General features: G+C 33.3%; 1 protein-coding gene across 1 annotated transcript in view; it reads left to right on the top strand.

The window, feature by feature from the left end:
- LOC139481942 (tyrosine-protein kinase BAZ1B-like) overlaps nucleotides 1–17,526 on the top strand; it is a 59,232-nt gene that overhangs the window by 38,752 nt on the left and 2,954 nt on the right. The window contains exons 23-31 of the mRNA XM_071265521.1: nucleotides 1,417–1,555; nucleotides 2,227–2,360; nucleotides 2,562–2,702; nucleotides 3,297–3,344; nucleotides 10,177–10,310; nucleotides 12,269–12,360; nucleotides 13,090–13,739; nucleotides 16,415–16,492; nucleotides 16,932–17,075. Of these exons, the coding sequence (XP_071121622.1) occupies nucleotides 1,417–1,555; nucleotides 2,227–2,360; nucleotides 2,562–2,702; nucleotides 3,297–3,344; nucleotides 10,177–10,310; nucleotides 12,269–12,360; nucleotides 13,090–13,739; nucleotides 16,415–16,492; nucleotides 16,932–17,075 (1,560 nt within the window). The remainder of the gene's footprint in view (nucleotides 1–1,416; nucleotides 1,556–2,226; nucleotides 2,361–2,561; nucleotides 2,703–3,296; nucleotides 3,345–10,176; nucleotides 10,311–12,268; nucleotides 12,361–13,089; nucleotides 13,740–16,414; nucleotides 16,493–16,931; nucleotides 17,076–17,526) is intronic.

Below are 17,526 nucleotides of genomic sequence, written 5' to 3'. Positions count from 1 at the left end.
TAATCTTTTCTGAAACCATTTGTAGTAATAGCATACTTTCCACCAAATGAATAGCTGAAAAAATTAATGAGTATGACATTTAAATCTGTAGTTAGATGAAGATTGTTAGACTATGATACATTTTTTTAGCTTAACCCTTTCACCGATTGCTGCCCATACTGAAGCTACTCTGAGACGATGGCTTCCCTGGCTACTATTACTTAAGTGGGAGATCTTCATAATAAATGTCAATAAAAACTTGTTTGTAGTTATTTGTGTATTTATTTCATTTACTAACACTATGTTCACAGTTTTGTTCATGTTTTGATAATTTTTTCTTCATAAAATATTCAAATTTTCAAATTTTCGGCATTATCAAGGTGAAATTCTCAAAATTCTGCTCTTTTACCCCAAATCGTAATTTTTTAACCCAAAACGGCAAAATTTTGAAAAATTTTACGAGGCTGTACAAATTCCTCACACTGAACGATGTCCATTCCAAGTGTTTTGAACATAAAACGACATTTTATGTCAAAAAAGTATACTAGTTTGGCTTCAATTTTTCCATATTCTATCAAAAAAAATGTTCCCTCATTTCAAATTCTCGTAAATTCCGTAAATTTCCTCTGATTTTGACACGGTTTTCAACAAACGGAAGCACCATGTTTACACTCTCATCCAGGTATTCATCAAAGAAAGATAACTCATGTTTGCACTGTTTGAGCGGGAAACATAAAAGAGATATTCCGATCCCGGTAAACTGGGACTCATCGTCAGCTGTCTGAAGCGTGAATCCCGGTAAACCGGGACTCATCGGCGAAAGGGTTAAAAGGTATTCATGTAATTAGATGTGTGTGTTTGTGTTTTGGGGTGTGGTCAGATGACAGACAAATTTTAACCTTAACTTGACACATTACAAGGCTATAAAGATTTTCATTTTTGTTGAAATTAGAAATACCACACCATTTATTTTGAGTGCCTCCTGATCACATATACAATTATATCTGGATCACTTATATATAAAAGCTTTATTACTCCCCTACTGACGAAGTCGAAAGAGGACTTTAGGTTGGCACTCCGTCAGTCTGTCCATCTATCAGTTTTTTCTTCATGTTTGAAGATATTGATTTGATATTGAGTGCATTGTTTTATGATGACAACTTACAGATCAAGTTCGAAATTTGTTCCGGTTCTGGGGATTTTGTGCAGAGTTATGGTCCTTTGACTTAGAAAATTCACTTAAATTCATCATGCTGGAAGATATTGACTTGTTATCTGTAATATAGTTTACACCATGACCAGTTATAGATCAAGATAGGATTATGTTTTAAATTAATGCCATGAACTTTTAATCATTTGTTAACTGGTAGGGGACAATGTATTGCCATGCAATACACAAACAATGCTTGTTTAATTTATACATGTTTGTATTCCCAGGGTCAGCTCTTAATAGAATCACAAGAAAATATCTTAGAAAAATTTAGGCAAGGAATGATGGCAAATAAAAAGAGAAGATCGAAAGTTACTGAGGTCAAAGGTGAAGAGGAAGAGGAGGAAGACCTTGATGACTCTAAAGGTCAGTGGAGGTTAAAAGGTCAAATATACTGTTGACCAATGTATGCAAAGCAAAAGGGCATTTTCAACAATATAATACAAATGGAATGGAATTAATGACAGTTTTAGCAGTCAGGAATATAAAAGTGATATCAGAGTCAAATAAAAACTTGGAAGTTTTTTTTTATATGAAGATGTGGTATCACTATGAGCATGATGAATGCCAATGAAATAACTCTCCATCCAAATAACAATTTGTAAAAGTAAACCATTATAGGTCAAACTACAGCCTTCAACACTAAACCTCAGCTCAAACCAAACAGCAAGCTATGAAGAGCTTCAAAATGACAAATGTAAAACAATTCAAACAAAAAATAAAAGAAAGGAGATAGTATGTTGCAACTCTTAAAATTGCTAAATTAATCTCACATTTTATCTATTGTTAAAAAATCACAATGCACTCGAAAAAATTGTGAATTTACAGTGTATATATATATACATGTAAACATAATTGTTGTATATGGCTGCTTCAGATTTGCAGAATATGTGGTACAAAAGAATTAACAAATTAACCAAAAAAGTCCATAAAACCTGAGAAAATCAAACACATGAAAAGGAACAAATGTAAAACAATTGCCATTGTGTTCTTGGTCAGAAAAGATTATACTGATATTTTGTATTGTTTCCTTACAGAAGAAGAAACTGAAGTTGCAGGAGTTGTTAACTGGAGAGAGGCTGTGAAGAGTTGTACAACCATGTCACGGTTACATGTACTGATTGGCATGTTAGACTCGTGTATAAAGTGGGAAAAATCGGCAGAAAATGTGGTATGTAGTTCCTGTTATATGTCTTGTCATGTCTTAATCTTGAAATTGATATTCTCTTAAAGCTGTTCCCCATTTTCATTATGGGTGTTAAGAGGAACGCAAATTAATAAATTGTGGAATTTCTTGTTAAATACTTTTTTTTTTTTTTTTATTAAATTAGTCATATTAAAGGTCAATAAAGCTTTTATTTTTTCATTCCAGAAATGCAAAATTTGTCGTAAGAAGACAGACGAATCTAAGTTATTGTTGTGTGATGAATGTAACCAGCCTTTCCATATGTTTTGTTTACGTCCTGCTCTGTTAGAGGTACCAGAAGATGACTGGTTCTGTGCTGCATGTGCGGTAAGTTTGGGTTATTTTATATGGTCAGTAATTAATAAGTACCTTTGCTGTTTTTATTGTAGTTTTATAGTAGTTTATATCAAAGACTAGATAATATCAGATACAAATCTTCTTTTTTTAAAGTTTCCTGTCTGACAAAAGATTGATTACTCTGACGTAAACTGCAATTTTAGAAAATACTGTAATAGTTAATCAATTGATGAAGAAAGATTATTTATTATTATTTAAGGAAATGATGCAAGCAAATAATGATATTAAACTTTAAAATGCAAGTTTTTAATCTAGTAAAACTATCAATTTTTTCTCAATTATCATGTCAGATGATAAAAACATTGCAAAATTTTCAAAATTTACTGTAGTCTATTATTTTTCAGAATTTGGGATGCCTGTGTTTAAAACCTTGTGTTTGATATAACTCTCAAGACTCCTGATCATAAATATATATTCGGTAGTCAAGAGTACAGAATTTGTGCTCCAAGTGCAAAATATAGTATTTAGTCAGAGTACCATAATAAAATTGAAAGTGGATAAACATGCTTGAAATGTTTATGACCACAAAGTCTGAATTCAATTCTATGTTCATGTTTATTTTAGCCTAAAGACCTGAGAAGGAAAGGGAAGGAAATGCCTGGAGATTCTGAGGTAAATTATTCATGATATAGTAGAAGATTTTTAAGTGCAGATTCAGAAACCCATTAAGGATTTTTTTTTTTTTTGAGAAAAATTACAAGGGGGGGAATCTACGTCATCACGCAGGGTGTCGGCGATTGAAATACGACCACCATCTTGTCGCTTCAAGGTAAGAAATTTACTTATTATGCCAGTTATATGAGGGTTATGATTATACTAAATAGTCCACCAAAGACTATATAAAGTAGAAAAATAAATGAGCCATCGCTTAATATTATTGGTTATCTCAATTTTGCAAACACTTCGATACCAGTTTTAGAAATTAGGTCAACATGCAGGATATCGGTAAAATTTTTCATAACAACATCTTGATTATCAAGAACCGCCTACTTTATCAACAAATGAACATGTCCAAATTCTTTATTGTACTCTGGAAAATACTTGTTACTCACAAATATCCGGCATTATGGTCGAAAAACGTCTTATTTTTTTAAAAATGGAAAAAGGATGTCGGCAACACATCGAATATCGAAGGATGTCGGGGACACACTAATATATTAACAATGTAAGTGTCCTTTGATTATATCAACCATAATAAAGATACGATAAAAAAAAACAGGATTAGCGTTCCTTGCTTGCTTCCATTTCATGCACTCAATTTCAGGATTCAATTTTTGTAAATATTCGAGAAAAAAAAAGTTTTAGAAGGTGAAAGTCAGATTTCGTTTCAGTTCAGCCAGGGGTCCCACAGGGGTCAATTATTGGACCAAGTCTTTTTATTTATAAATTAACTGTTCACAAAATTTTGAATTTTTTGAAATACTAAGGCTTTTCTACCTCAGGCATAGATTACCTTAGCTGTATTTGGCAACACTTTTAGGAATTTTGGATCTCAATGCTCTTCAACTTCGTACTTTATTTGGCTTTTTTAAAACTTTTTTTGATTCGAGCGTCACTGATGAGTCTTTTGTAGACGAAACGCGTGTGGGTGTATATATAAAATTTAGTCCTGGTATCTATGATGAGTTTATTTTATACTATATATATATATATATATATGACATTTCATCTGGCCCTACATCTACCGGGCGTTTAGTAAAGGCAACAGTAGTATACCGCAGTTCGAAATTCATAAATCGAGAAATAAAAACAAATCCGGGTTACAAACTAAAACTTAGGGAAACGCATCAAATATAAGAGGAAAACTACGACACAACAGAAATACAACGTTAAAATGTAACAAACACAGAAACGAACTATTATATAACAATGGCAATTTTCCTGACTTGGTACAGGACATTTTAAGAAACAAAAAAATGGTGGATTGAACCTGGTTTTGTGACATGCCAAACCTTCCACTTTAATGGCAATGATAAATTTAACATTAAAATGACAATATTACCTGACAGGATTACATAACAAAAAAATGGGAGAAAATATAGGACAGAGAAATACACTAATAATAGCTAACAAAAAGTATCAGGTTTAAAATTTTATACGCCAGGCGTGCGTTTCGTTACATTTTTACTTGCAGATGATACCGTAGTTAATTTGGCTTTTTAATCGAACTTTCATGTCTCTACAGTACAAAAAGATCTCATGGGAAACTATGCTGGTAAAGGCATTCCACCCAGACAATTATGCAATGTCATCCCAGATACCAGATTAAAAAAGCAATCTTATATAACTACACGTTGTTCAACCACACATTAGAATACGGAAGAACTGCAGGAGCAAGTGCTATCAATTCTTGCAGTTTGTCATTTTTTGGGGGATCCTTTGTTTCATGTTCCATTTCATGTAACATGTTCCATTTCATGTAACATGTCGTTTTGAAGTTCATCTACAAACAATCGTATGCATGGCCCTGTTGGTCCTCTATCGTGACATTTGCTCAAGTCTACTGGCGGTTTTGTTGAAATTTCTTCAGTAATTGACATTGGGGAAACTTAATATTTTTGCCAGGCGTTTTTATTTTGATGACAAATGAGGATTTGCATGGTTTTGATTTTTTTACGGCTGGCGATCTGGTCGGCTGTTCAACATCGGATTGTATTCGCGATCGTTTCCGCCTGCACAAGTTTGAATTTGATTTGCGGCTTGTCATGACCATTAGTTTTAAATTAGATCTAGTCACATGTTGAATAACATATGTGTTAAAAATAGTATATATTAGTGTGTCCCCGCCATCCTTCGATATTCGATGTGTTGCCGACATCCTTTTTCCATTTTTATGCCCCGTCTACGATAGTAGTAGGGGCATTATGTTTTCTGGTCTGTGCGTCCGTTCGTCCGTCTGTTCGTTCGTCTGTTCGTTCGTCTGTTCGTTCGTCCGTTCGTCCGTCTGTCCCATGTCAGGTTAAAGTTTTTGGTCGAGGTAGTTTATGATGAAGTTATAGTTGCATCCATTTGTAACTTTACATACATAGTCATTATAATAGGGAATTTCTAAAAAGTACCTCAAATTTAGGTTTTGGTCCTCATTTCATGGTTCATTGAACATGAAAATGAGATTGTGTGAAACAGCTCTTTGCCAGGTTAAAGTTTTTGGTCGAGGTAGTTTATGATGAAGTTATAGTTGCATCCATTTGTAACTTAACATACATAGTCATTATGATAGGGAATTTCTAAAAAGTACCTCAAATTTAGTTTTTATTATGCCCCACCTACGATAGTAGAGGGGCATTATGTTTTCTGGTCTGTGCGTCCGTTCGTCTGTTCGTTCGTCCGTCTGTCCCGCTTCAGGTTAAAGTTTTTGGTCAAGGTAGTTTTTGATGAAGTTGAAGTCCAATCAACTTGAAACTTAGTATACATGTGCCCTATGATATGATCTTTCTAATTTAAATGCCAAATTAGAGTTTTGACCCCAATTTTACGGTTCACTGATAGAAAATGATAGTGCAAATTTCAGGTTAAAGTTTTTGGCTTCAGGTTAAAGTTTTTGGTCAAGGTAGTTTTTGATGAAGTTGAAGTCCAATCAACTTGAAACTTAGTATACATGTGCCCTATGATATGATCTTTCTAATTTAAATGCCAAATTAGAGTTTTGACCCCAATTTTACGGTTCACTGAACATAGAAAATGATAGTGCAAATTTCAGGTTAAAGTTTTTGGCTTCAGGTTAAAGTTTTTGGTCAAGGTAGTTTTTGATGAAGTTGAAGTCCAATCAACTTGAAACTTAGTATACATGTGCCCTATGATATGATCTTTCTAATTTAAATGCCAAATTAGAGTTTTGACCCCAATTTTACGGTTCACTGAACATAGAAAATGATAGTGCAAATTTCAGGTTAAAGTTTTTGGCTTCAGGTTAAAGTTTTTGGTCAAGGTAGTTTTTGATGAAGTTGAAGTCCAATCAACTTGAAACTTAGTATACATGTGCCCTATGATATGATCTTTCTAATTTAAATGCCAAATTAGAGTTTTGACCCCAATTTTACGGTTCACTGAACATAGAAAATAATAGTGCAAATTTCAGGTTAAAGTTTTTGGTCAAGGTAGTTTTTGATAAAGTAGAAGTCCAATCAACTTGAAACTTAGTATACATGTTCCCTTTGATAAGATCATTCTAATTTTAATGCCAAATTAGAGAATTTATTCCAATTTCACAGTCCTTTAAACATAGAAAATGATAGTGTGAGTGGGGCATCCGTGTACTGTGGACACATTCTTGTTTGGTCCTCATTTCATGGTTCATTGAACATGAAAATGAGATTGTTGCCCCGTCTACGATAGTAGTAGGGGCATTATGTTTTCTGGTCTGTGCGTCCGTTCGTCCGTCTGTTCGTTCGTCTGTTCGTTCGTCCGTTCGTCCGTCTGTCCCATGTCAGGTTAAAGTTTTTGGTCGAGGTAGTTTATGATGAAGTTATAGTTGCATCCATTTGTAACTTTACATACATAGTCATTATAATAGGGAATTTCTAAAAAGTACCTCAAATTTAGGTTTTGGTCCTCATTTCATGGTTCATTGAACATGAAAATGAGATTGTGTGAAACAGCTCTTTGCCAGGTTAAAGTTTTTGGTCGAGGTAGTTTATGATGAAGTTATAGTTGCATCCATTTGTAACTTTACATACATAGTCATTATGATAGGGAATTTCTAAAAAGTACCTCAAATTTAGTTTTTTGGTCCTCATTTCATGGTTCATTGAACATGAAAATGAGATTGTGTGAAACAGCTCTTTGCCAGGTTAAAGTTTTTGGTCGAGGTAGTTTATGATGAAGTTATAGTTGCATCCATTTGTAACTTTACATACATAGTCATTATGATAGGGAATTTCTAAAAAGTACCTCAAATTTAGTTTTTATGCCCCACCTACGATAGTAGAGGGGCATTATGTTTTCTGGTCTGTGCGTCCGTTCGTCCGTCTGTTTGTTCGTTCGTTCGTCTGTTCGTTCGTCCGTCTGTCCCGCTTCAGGTTAAAGTTTTTGGTCAAGGTAGTTTTTGATGAAGTTGAAGTCCAATCAACTTGAAACTTAGTACACATGTTCCTTATGATATGATCTTTCTAATTTAAATGCCAAATTAGAGTTTTGACCCTAATTTTACGGTTCACTGATAGAAAATGATAGTGCAAATTTCAGGTTAAAGTTTTTGGCTTCAGGTTAAAGTTTTTGGTCAAGGTAGTTTTTGATGAAGTTGAAGTCCAATCAACTTGAAACTTAGTATACATGTGCCCTATGATATGATCTTTCTAATTTAAATGCCAAATTAGAGTTTTGACCCCAATTTTACGGTTCACTGAACATAGAAAATGATAGTGCAAATTTCATGTTAAAGTTTTTGGCTTCAGGTTAAAGTTTTTGGTCAAGGTAGTTTTTGATGAAGTTGAAGTCCAATCAACTTGAAACTTAGTATACATGTGCCCTATGATATGATCTTTCTAATTTAAATGCCAAATTAGAGTTTTGACCCCAATTTTACGGTTCACTGAACATAGAAAATGATAGTGCAAATTTCAGGTTAAAGTTTTTGGTCAAGGTAGTTTTTGATGAAGTTGAAGTCCAATCAACTTGAAACTTAGTATACATGTGCCCTATGATATGATCTTTCTAATTTAAATGCCAAATTAGAGTTTTGACCCCAATTTTACGGTTCACTGAACATAGAAAATGATAGTGCAAATTTCAGGTTAAAGTTTTTGGTCAAGGTAGTTTTTGATAAAGTAGAAGTCCAATCAACTTGAAACTTAGTATACATGTGCCCTATGATATGATCTTTCTAATTTAAATGCCAAATTAGAGTTTTGACCCCAATTTTACGGTTCACTGAACATAGAAAATGATAGTGCAAATTTCAGGTTAAAGTTTTTGGTCAAGGTAGTTTTTGATAAAGTAGAAGTCCAATCAACTTGAAACTTAGTATACATGTTCCCTTTGATAAGATCATTCTAATTTTAATGCCAAATTAGAGAATTTATTCCAATTTCACAGTCCTTTAAACATAGAAAATGATAGTGTGAGTGGGGCATCCGTGTACTGTGGACACATTCTTGTTTAAAAATAAGACGTTTTTCGACCATAATGACGGACATTTGTGAGTAACAAGTATTTTCCCCAGTACAATAAAGAATTCAGACATGTTCATTTGTTGATAAAGTAGGTGGTTCTTGATAATCAAGATGTTGTTATGAAAAATTTTGCCGATATCCTGCATGTTGACCCAATTCCTAAAAGTGGTATCGAAGTGTTTGCAAAATTGAGATAACCAATAATATTGAGCGATGGCTCATTTATTTTTCTACTTTATATAGTCTTTGGTGGACTATTTTGTATAATCATAACCCTCATATAACTGGCATAATAAGTAAATTTCTTACCTTGAAGCGACAAAATGGTGGTCCAATTTCAATCGCCGACACCCTGCGTGATGACGTGGATTCCCCCCCATGAATTAAGAATATCACATTTTATTGATTTGTTTGACTTTTTATGGAATAATTTGTTTGTGTGTTAACTGTATTTCTTACAAGTGGACACATTTCAGGTAGATTGTCAAAAAAGCATTTTAGAAAATAATGATTCTGAAATTTTATTGCTCCTGCCTCACTACTCTGGTAAAAGTTAGGTAAGGGTTGTACTAGAATTAAATGCATGAGGTGAAGGGAAGCACTCATATTTATAAATTGTGGTTGGTTGCATTATTTTATTTATTATGCACTTCGGTGTTTATAAAATCATAACTAAAATATTGATTTGTTCCCTTATTTTATCTAATATTTACCATCCTTTTGGTAACTTATCTTTTAATTCAGAATTGAATTCTTCATTTATGATTTCATTTGGGATGTAAAAGCGTTCACCAAAATGTGCTCACGATCAACATTTTTACAACCCTATGTCTCTGAAATAATAAATAGAAGCACTCATATTACTGCATGAGATAACTGTTTCATGAACTGTTGTACACCTCTCTTATTATTACATATGTCAAGCTTTTGTTTATTTTCTCTGCATTGTTTTAACATTGTCACATATAGGATGTGAAGTAATAGCTGTTGTGTTTGATACAGAAATTCAATTTGATATTGAAATGCCTCAGGATTGTTGTAACGCCAAATAAAAAAAGATGTGTATTTCCTATTACAGAACCCACCCTATTTTTTAAAGCCTGAAAATAGCCTATCTTAAAAAACAGTTGTCATCTTAAAATAAGCACTGTTAAAGCCAGAATGTCGTTCCCATAGACTCGGATGTAAAAAAAAAATGTAAAAAAAAAATCTCTACCTACCTACCCTATTTTTTTTTCAAAGATGTAATAGGAAACACCCATATAATTTTTCTGGCTTAAGCCATTCAAAATTATTGATTTTAATGCTACATACATGTAATGTAATTATTACAGGATGAAGAGGGCGACATTAAACATGAAAAGAATTGTATTGAATGTGGCGGAGATGAGGGACTAATATTCTGTTCTGAATGTCCATCAGCATATCATTTAGACTGTCATAATCCACCTCTGAGGAGAGAACCAAGGTAAACATAAGTCATTTTTATGCCCCACCTACGATAGCAGGTCTGGTCTGTGCCTCCATTCGTCCATCCCTCTGTTCGTCTGTCCCGCTTCAGGTTAAAGTTTTTGGTCAAGGTAGTTTTTGATGAAGTTGAAATCCAATCAACTTGAAACTTAGTACACATGTTCCCTATGATATGATCTTTGTAATTTTAATGCCAAAAAAGTTTTTACCCCAATATCACAGTCCACTGAACATAGAAAATGATAGTGTGAGTGGGGCATGACTCGTGTAATTGGAACACATTCTTGTTAATTTCATATCTTTTGATAAGGGACCCTAGTTATGTCATCTTGTTCCCTTTAGCAGACTGCTGCCTTAACCTAATTCTGCTTAAGGTGGAAATATGTTTTGATGTGAGAGAAAATGTATCCCTAATCAACAAAGTACAAATTATCTATAGGCTTGTATGCAGACTTTAGCAAAACAACAAAATCAAACATCAGTGGGTGGTTTTTTATGCCCCATTTAGGGGCATTATGTTTTCTGGTCTGTGCGTCCGTTCGTCCGTCTGTTCGTTCGTCCGTCTGTTCGTTCGTCCGTTCGTCCGTTCGTCCGTCTGTCCCGCTTCAGGTTAAAGTTTTTGGTCGAGGTAGTTTTTGATGAAGTTGAAGTCCAATCAACTTGAAACTTAGTACACATGTTCCTTATGATATGATCTTTCTAATTTAAATGCCAAATTAGAGTTTTGACCCCAATTTTATGGTTCACTGATAGAAAATGATAGTGCAAATTTCAGGTTAAAGTTTTTGGCTTCAGGTTAAAGTTTTTGGTCAAGGTAGTTTTTGATGAAGTTGAAGTCCAATCAACTTGAAACTTAGTATACATGTGCCCTATGATATGATCTTTCTAATTTAAATGCCAAATTAGAGTTTTGACCCCAATTTTACGGTTCACTGAACATAGAAAATGATAGTGCAAATTTCAGGTTAAAGTTTTTGGCTTCAGGTTAAAGTTTTTGGTCAAGGTAGTTTTTGATGAAGTTGAAGTCCAATCAACTTGAAACTTAGTATACATGTGCCCTATGATATGATCTTTCTAATTTAAATGCCAAATTAGAGTTTTGACCCCAATTTTACGGTTCACTGAACATAGAAAATGATAGTGCAAATTTCAGGTTAAAGTTTTTGGTCAAGGTAGTTTTTGATGAAGTTGAAGTCCAATCAACTTGAAACTTAGTATACATGTGCCCTATGATATGATCTTTCTAATTTAAATGCCAAATTAGAGTTTTGACCCCCAATTTTACGGTTCACTGAACATAGAAAATGATAGTGCAAATTTCAGGTTAAAGTTTTTGGTCAAGGTAGTTTTTGATGAAGTTGAAGTCCAATCAACTTGAAACTTAGTATACATGTGCCCTATGATATGATCTTTCTAATTTAAATGCCAAATTAGAGTTTTGACCCCAATTTTACGGTTCACTGAACATAGAAAATGATAGTGCAAATTTCAGGTTAAAGTTTTTGGTCAAGGTAGTTTTTGATAAAGTAGAAGTCCAATCAACTTGAAACTTAGTATACATGTTTCCTTTGATAAGATCATTCTAATTTTAATGCCAAATTAGAGAATTTATTCCAATTTCACAGTCCTTTAAACATAGAAAATGATAGTGTGAGTGGGGCATCCGTGTACTGTGGACACATTCTTGTTTTTAATCAACAATAATTGGTGCCCTCCGTAATATTCAAGCCTCTCAAAATTATGTGTTTATTTTATTGATTAATGCAATAACAGATAAAATATGGACAATTTTTGGCAAAAAGGTCCCTTGTGCTGTTGGTATGACTGGATTTGAACCTTATTTTGCGGCTCACTAAACATGGGAATTTGATAAGACACAAAAGCATGGTTCAATTTGGATAATCATCTTGTTGGTTCTGTTTGATGAAATAACAATAAAATATTTCTTTTTTACAGAGGCAGTTGGTCATGTAATGACTGTAAAGTTGGTATTAAAAGATCTTCTAGATGGCGCTCCCAGAAAAGAAATGCTCTCATAAACAAAAGAGGTACGAGTATGCATTTAATATGTTTAAACATACATGTACCACAGCTCCTGTTTTTTGTGTGTCATAGCAACCAATGAAAGATTACAATTTTATTAAGACAAAGAGAATACTGTGGATTCATTTATTTTCGTGGGTATCAATTTTCGTAGATTTCTGAAAACTTGCATATTCGTGGATATTTCATTTCGTGGTTTGGCCAATATCTGTATACAAAGCTAACTGAAATATGATATTCGTTGAACATTTGAATTCATGGTTCATCTGTACCCACGAAACCCACAAAAATTGGTATCCAACGAATAATAATGAATCCACAGTGCTTTATGTTTGACATATAGCTTTATAAGGTTGAGTTGTAGCTTTTAAGCAATTTTCACCTTTGCAGATACTTCCTGTTTACTGATTGTTCGAATCTTTACAACACTCATTGTACATAAAAAAAAAAAAAACGTCAACATTCTTTTCTTGACTTTTATTAGAGCAAATAATCATCTTCATCAGTTATGCTTCAGTGCATATATGGTCCTTTGGTTAACTGTATATCATATGGCAAGTTCTAATTTGCTCAAAGTCTAGTTAAGCTATTTAAAGAAACATTAGTAAGGTTAAAATGCATATTAAATGGTAATGAATTTTCAACAAACTATGTCTGGAAGTCAATGAAGAATTTATAGTTTAAAATACAATTATATGAATTATTGTATTATTGTTGATATTTAATAATTGCAGCTGCACCTAAAAGAAAAAATTATAAGGAGTGGTCAACAGAGAATTCAGATGAGGAGTCGGAGGAAGAGGCTCCCAAAAGTGGAAGACGTGGTCGTGCTTCAAAACAAAATAAAGACAGCTCTGATTCAGAAGATGAAGCTCCAAGTAAAGGGAGGCGTCGACGGGCAGCAAGACGAAAACAAGATAGTTCTGACTCGGAAGAGGAAGCACCATCTAAAAGTAGGCGTGGACGACCAGCAAGAAGGAAACAAGAAGACTCAGAAGAATCAGATGAAGAAAGTGAAGAGCCTCGTGCTAGCGGAAGGAGAGGCCGAAATTCTAGAAAACGCAAAGACTATTCAGATGAATCAGAAGCTGAAACAAAGTCTTCTTCAAGGAGGTCAGATAGGTCTAGAAAAACTTATAAAGAGGACTCTGAATCTGATAGTGAATCAGAGGAGACCTCATCTCGAAAAAGAAAAAGGGGGAGGCCATCAAAGGGTAAAACAGAGGACTCTGACACAGAGGAAGATCAACCACCATCAAAGGCTGCTAGGAAGTCAAGGCAACAAAGCTCATCAAGGTCAAAGAAAGGGCAAACCTCTGCAAAAAGTAGTCCAGTTATAGAAGAGAAGAAAGCTACATCTAGAAGAGCACCATCTGATTTATCTGTAAGTTGTTTAAGGCTTAATGATTTGTTATTCTTACTGTTCTCTCTCTCATGACTTAACAAAAATCACTAGACAAAATTTGATTTTTAGCTAGTGATCAGTGATATAGTTTGCCTTAAATTAGTGGAGATTAAAGGCTTATTCCCCTGGAGAAGAATCCCAATTTGAAAAAGAAATGGCTTAAAATTATTCCAATAAAGACAACTTTTTTCCCAAACAGTGCAGTCTCAGTAGTAATTGTGCATGAATAAAAACTGAAAAACACTCATTTAAACATTTTTCATGACTAAAATGGCTGTATGTGGAGATTTGAGGGTCTATTTATGTATAATCATTGACAAAAAGGGGTCTTATTTCAAAGCAGGTGTTGACTCTTGAAAGGGGGTCTGTAAATTGAAGTTTCAGTTAAATTTGTGGTTTATTTTAAATTTCCCAATTTGATGAAAATGACACATATTTTCCCAATAAAAAAGGGTAGAGGTAGTTTTGAAAAAAGCCAACAATATCACTGGTGATTTATTTTATGGGTGTATATTCTTGAAATCAGCTTTTGAGGTGTAAACTTTTTGAAATTTTATCATAACCACTGCATGGAATTTTCGTAAATGAAGTGAGTATAATTTTCACAACATCTCATGCAACTTCATTATGAAAGCTAAACTTTTTTCAGTTATTTAAAGAAAGAAACATGCATGTAGATGTAATGAAGACATAGAAGGAACAAACCATTATTAAAAATGATAAATTTGAAATAGACATTTGTGAATTTTTAGATATTTGTTGGTCATCTAAATGAGATTGATTTACTCGCTAGAGCCAGTATGGTTGAGTTGAGATGACCAATGATACCGTAGATACTCGCTTATTAGTCGATCCGACTATAAGTCGGATGCCCTTTTCAGCTCCAAATTCTGAGGATTTAGTCTTGACCCTCGTATAAGTCGGACAAAATTTGGACATTTTTTTTGCAGCTGACAGTTACTGAACGCCGGTAAAACCAATGCAAATCCAGGAATTATATTCATTTTCTGCATGAATGTTTGTTTGGTTTGGTTTGAATTTAGTTGATGTTGATTATGATAATTTATGTAGCTATTAATAATAAAGATGTATTTATTCCTGTTGTTTTGTTCACTGTTTGATTACAGATTAGCCATGTGTTGTTTACGTAATGCATCAATGATTTTGTAGGGTATGACTAACAACCTATTGTTTGAGAAAAGCGAACATAAACCAATATGAACCTGAAAAAATTTAAAGTCAATCAATATTTTTCACAGGACAAATAACTCAGTGTTAAAGGAGCATGTACACTTCATAATTCTTATTATATTGTGATGATTAAAGGATTAAAAATATTAAGTGAAGCTAATCAACTTTATTTTAAAATAACTCCCAACTCATTAGTGTCATCTGTTCACCTATCACTGATATTTGTCACACCTTTAGTGAATACAACTCTTTGTCTCTTAATTAGGGGTTATCAATGGATTATATTTGCTTGCCAATCAATTTTGTAATCTTTGTGTTTACCTGAGACATTTTAAGTGAATAATATTTTGATCTTGGGAATGAATATATTAAAATTATTTTTGATTATAGTATGATTTATAAGTATTGAATTGATATCATGATATCACAATAATGACACAATAACTCCGCTGAATACATCCTTTTACATAGTTGGTACATTGTTATCTTGTTTTCATTTTTGGTTCTTGGCTATTTCTTTTGGGTTTATGCACAAACCATTTGACCATGAAAATCAATACACAAACCGGAAACAGTAACACAAATTGACAGAAAAGGGTTAACAGAGAACAAATAAAACATAAAGACAGTATTGTAGTCATTTATTTTCAACAAAAACTTTTAATTTAGGGATTTATGTAGGTTTGGCAATCACCGACGTAGTTTTGAATAGGAAATTCACTCCTGACCACTTTTCTCGAGCTTGGATTTTTCCTCTGGTCGCTGGATCTCGCTTATAAGTCGGTACCCCTTTCTGGATTCTGAATTTTACTCCCAAACTTCCGACTTATAAGCGAGTATCTACGGTAATCTGTTTATCACTATTTTACCTATGACAATGTTGTTAATTACATTGACAACGACTTGTGCACCCTTAGTTTTTTGTATCAAGCAACTGCACTCAGAAAGGAAATTATCAGTCGGTATGATCAAAGAAAAATTTCGTAAAATAGCAATAATAGTATTTGCATGTATTTTTTATGCCCCACCTACGATAGTAGAAGGGCATTATGTTTTCTGGTCTGCCTCCGTTCGTCCGTCCGCTTCAGGTTAATGTTTTTGGTCAAGGTAGTTTTTGAAGATGTTGAAGTCTAATCAACTTGAAACTTAGTACACTTGTCCCCTATGATATGATCTTTCTAATTTTAATGCCAAATTATAGTTTTGACCCCAGTTTCACGGTCCACTGAACATAGAAAATGATAGTGCAAAGTTCAGGTTAAAGTTTTTGGTCAAGGTAGTTTTTGATGAAGTTAAAGTTACATCAACTTGAAACTTAGTACACATGTTCCCTATGATATGATCTTTCTAATTTTAATTCCAAATTAAAGTTTTGACCCCAATTTCACGGTCCACTGAACATAGAAAATGATAGTGCGAGTGGGGCATTCGTGTACTATGGACACATTCTTGTTTTCTTTCAGATATGTGAACAGCTTGTAGCTAATTTAATGAAACACAAGTCCTGCTGGCCATTCCTAAATCCAGTAAATAAAAAGGAGGTATGTTATATAAATGCTTTGTATGATGTTTGGATTTTTTGTTTATTGTCTGCTGACATATAAATGAATGCAAGGTTTGTTATTTATGTTTGTAAATAGAAAAATTGGTGAATTTGCAGTTTCTGCTTACTCGACTTTTGTCACAAACAAATATTTGAACGTATATCAGTACACAATGTTTCTTACCTTCAAGGACTGATCTAACTGTTAGTGACAATAAACATCAACATACAAACATTAAAACAAATGCCCCTCAGAACATATCAAAGAGCTGTCATTTCAATTTAAATAGCCTTTCAAATGAAATGGAAAAAAGCACAAGTTTTGCCACCTGACCCATATTTCACATTTATAAAAAATTCATTTCATAATTGATAACTTTTGCAGTCAAGAAGATAATTTATATGAAGTTAATCATTATCAACTTTGTACTTTACAGGTGCCGGACTATTATGAGATTATAAAACACCCACTTGATTTCCAAATAGTGAAGGACAGATTACAGTGTCTAGTCTATGGCTCTGTAGAAGAATGTTTAGAAGATGTGAAAGTTGTTTTTAATAATTGTGAAACTTATAATCCCGTAAGTATATAATGTTTCTAAATTCCTAAGATTTTTTTTTTATTTACTTAACCCTTCTTATTATCTCCAGCATTGGTGTATAGAGGGATCTTTAGAAAGTGAACCATGAAAATCAGTTCAGAAAGTGCATGTTCGTTCAACATTTCGACATGACGAAACACAGGTACATGATGAAAATCTAATTAGAAAGAGCATATATTCTTTCAACATTATGCATGATAAAACACAGGTCCTGTGTGAGGTACATGATTAATATCTTCTTAAAAAGAGAAAATTCATTCAACTGTACACATGACATAATAATTACACAGGTACAAAATAAACTACTTCCAACATAGTATAGAATTCTTAGTTTTCCTGAAATTGCAAATATTAATCTCACATTTTTTATATCTGTTTTCAAAAATCGCAATGATAAACATATGCTATAATTTATGAATTTGCATATTAT

The sequence above is a fragment of the Mytilus edulis genome, chromosome 7, assembly GCF_963676685.1.
Source record: "Mytilus edulis chromosome 7, xbMytEdul2.2, whole genome shotgun sequence".
Lineage (NCBI taxonomy): Eukaryota > Metazoa > Mollusca > Bivalvia > Mytilida > Mytilidae > Mytilus > Mytilus edulis.
Note: the sequence above shows the minus strand (reverse complement) of the source record. Positions and strands in the feature narration are given on the sequence as shown.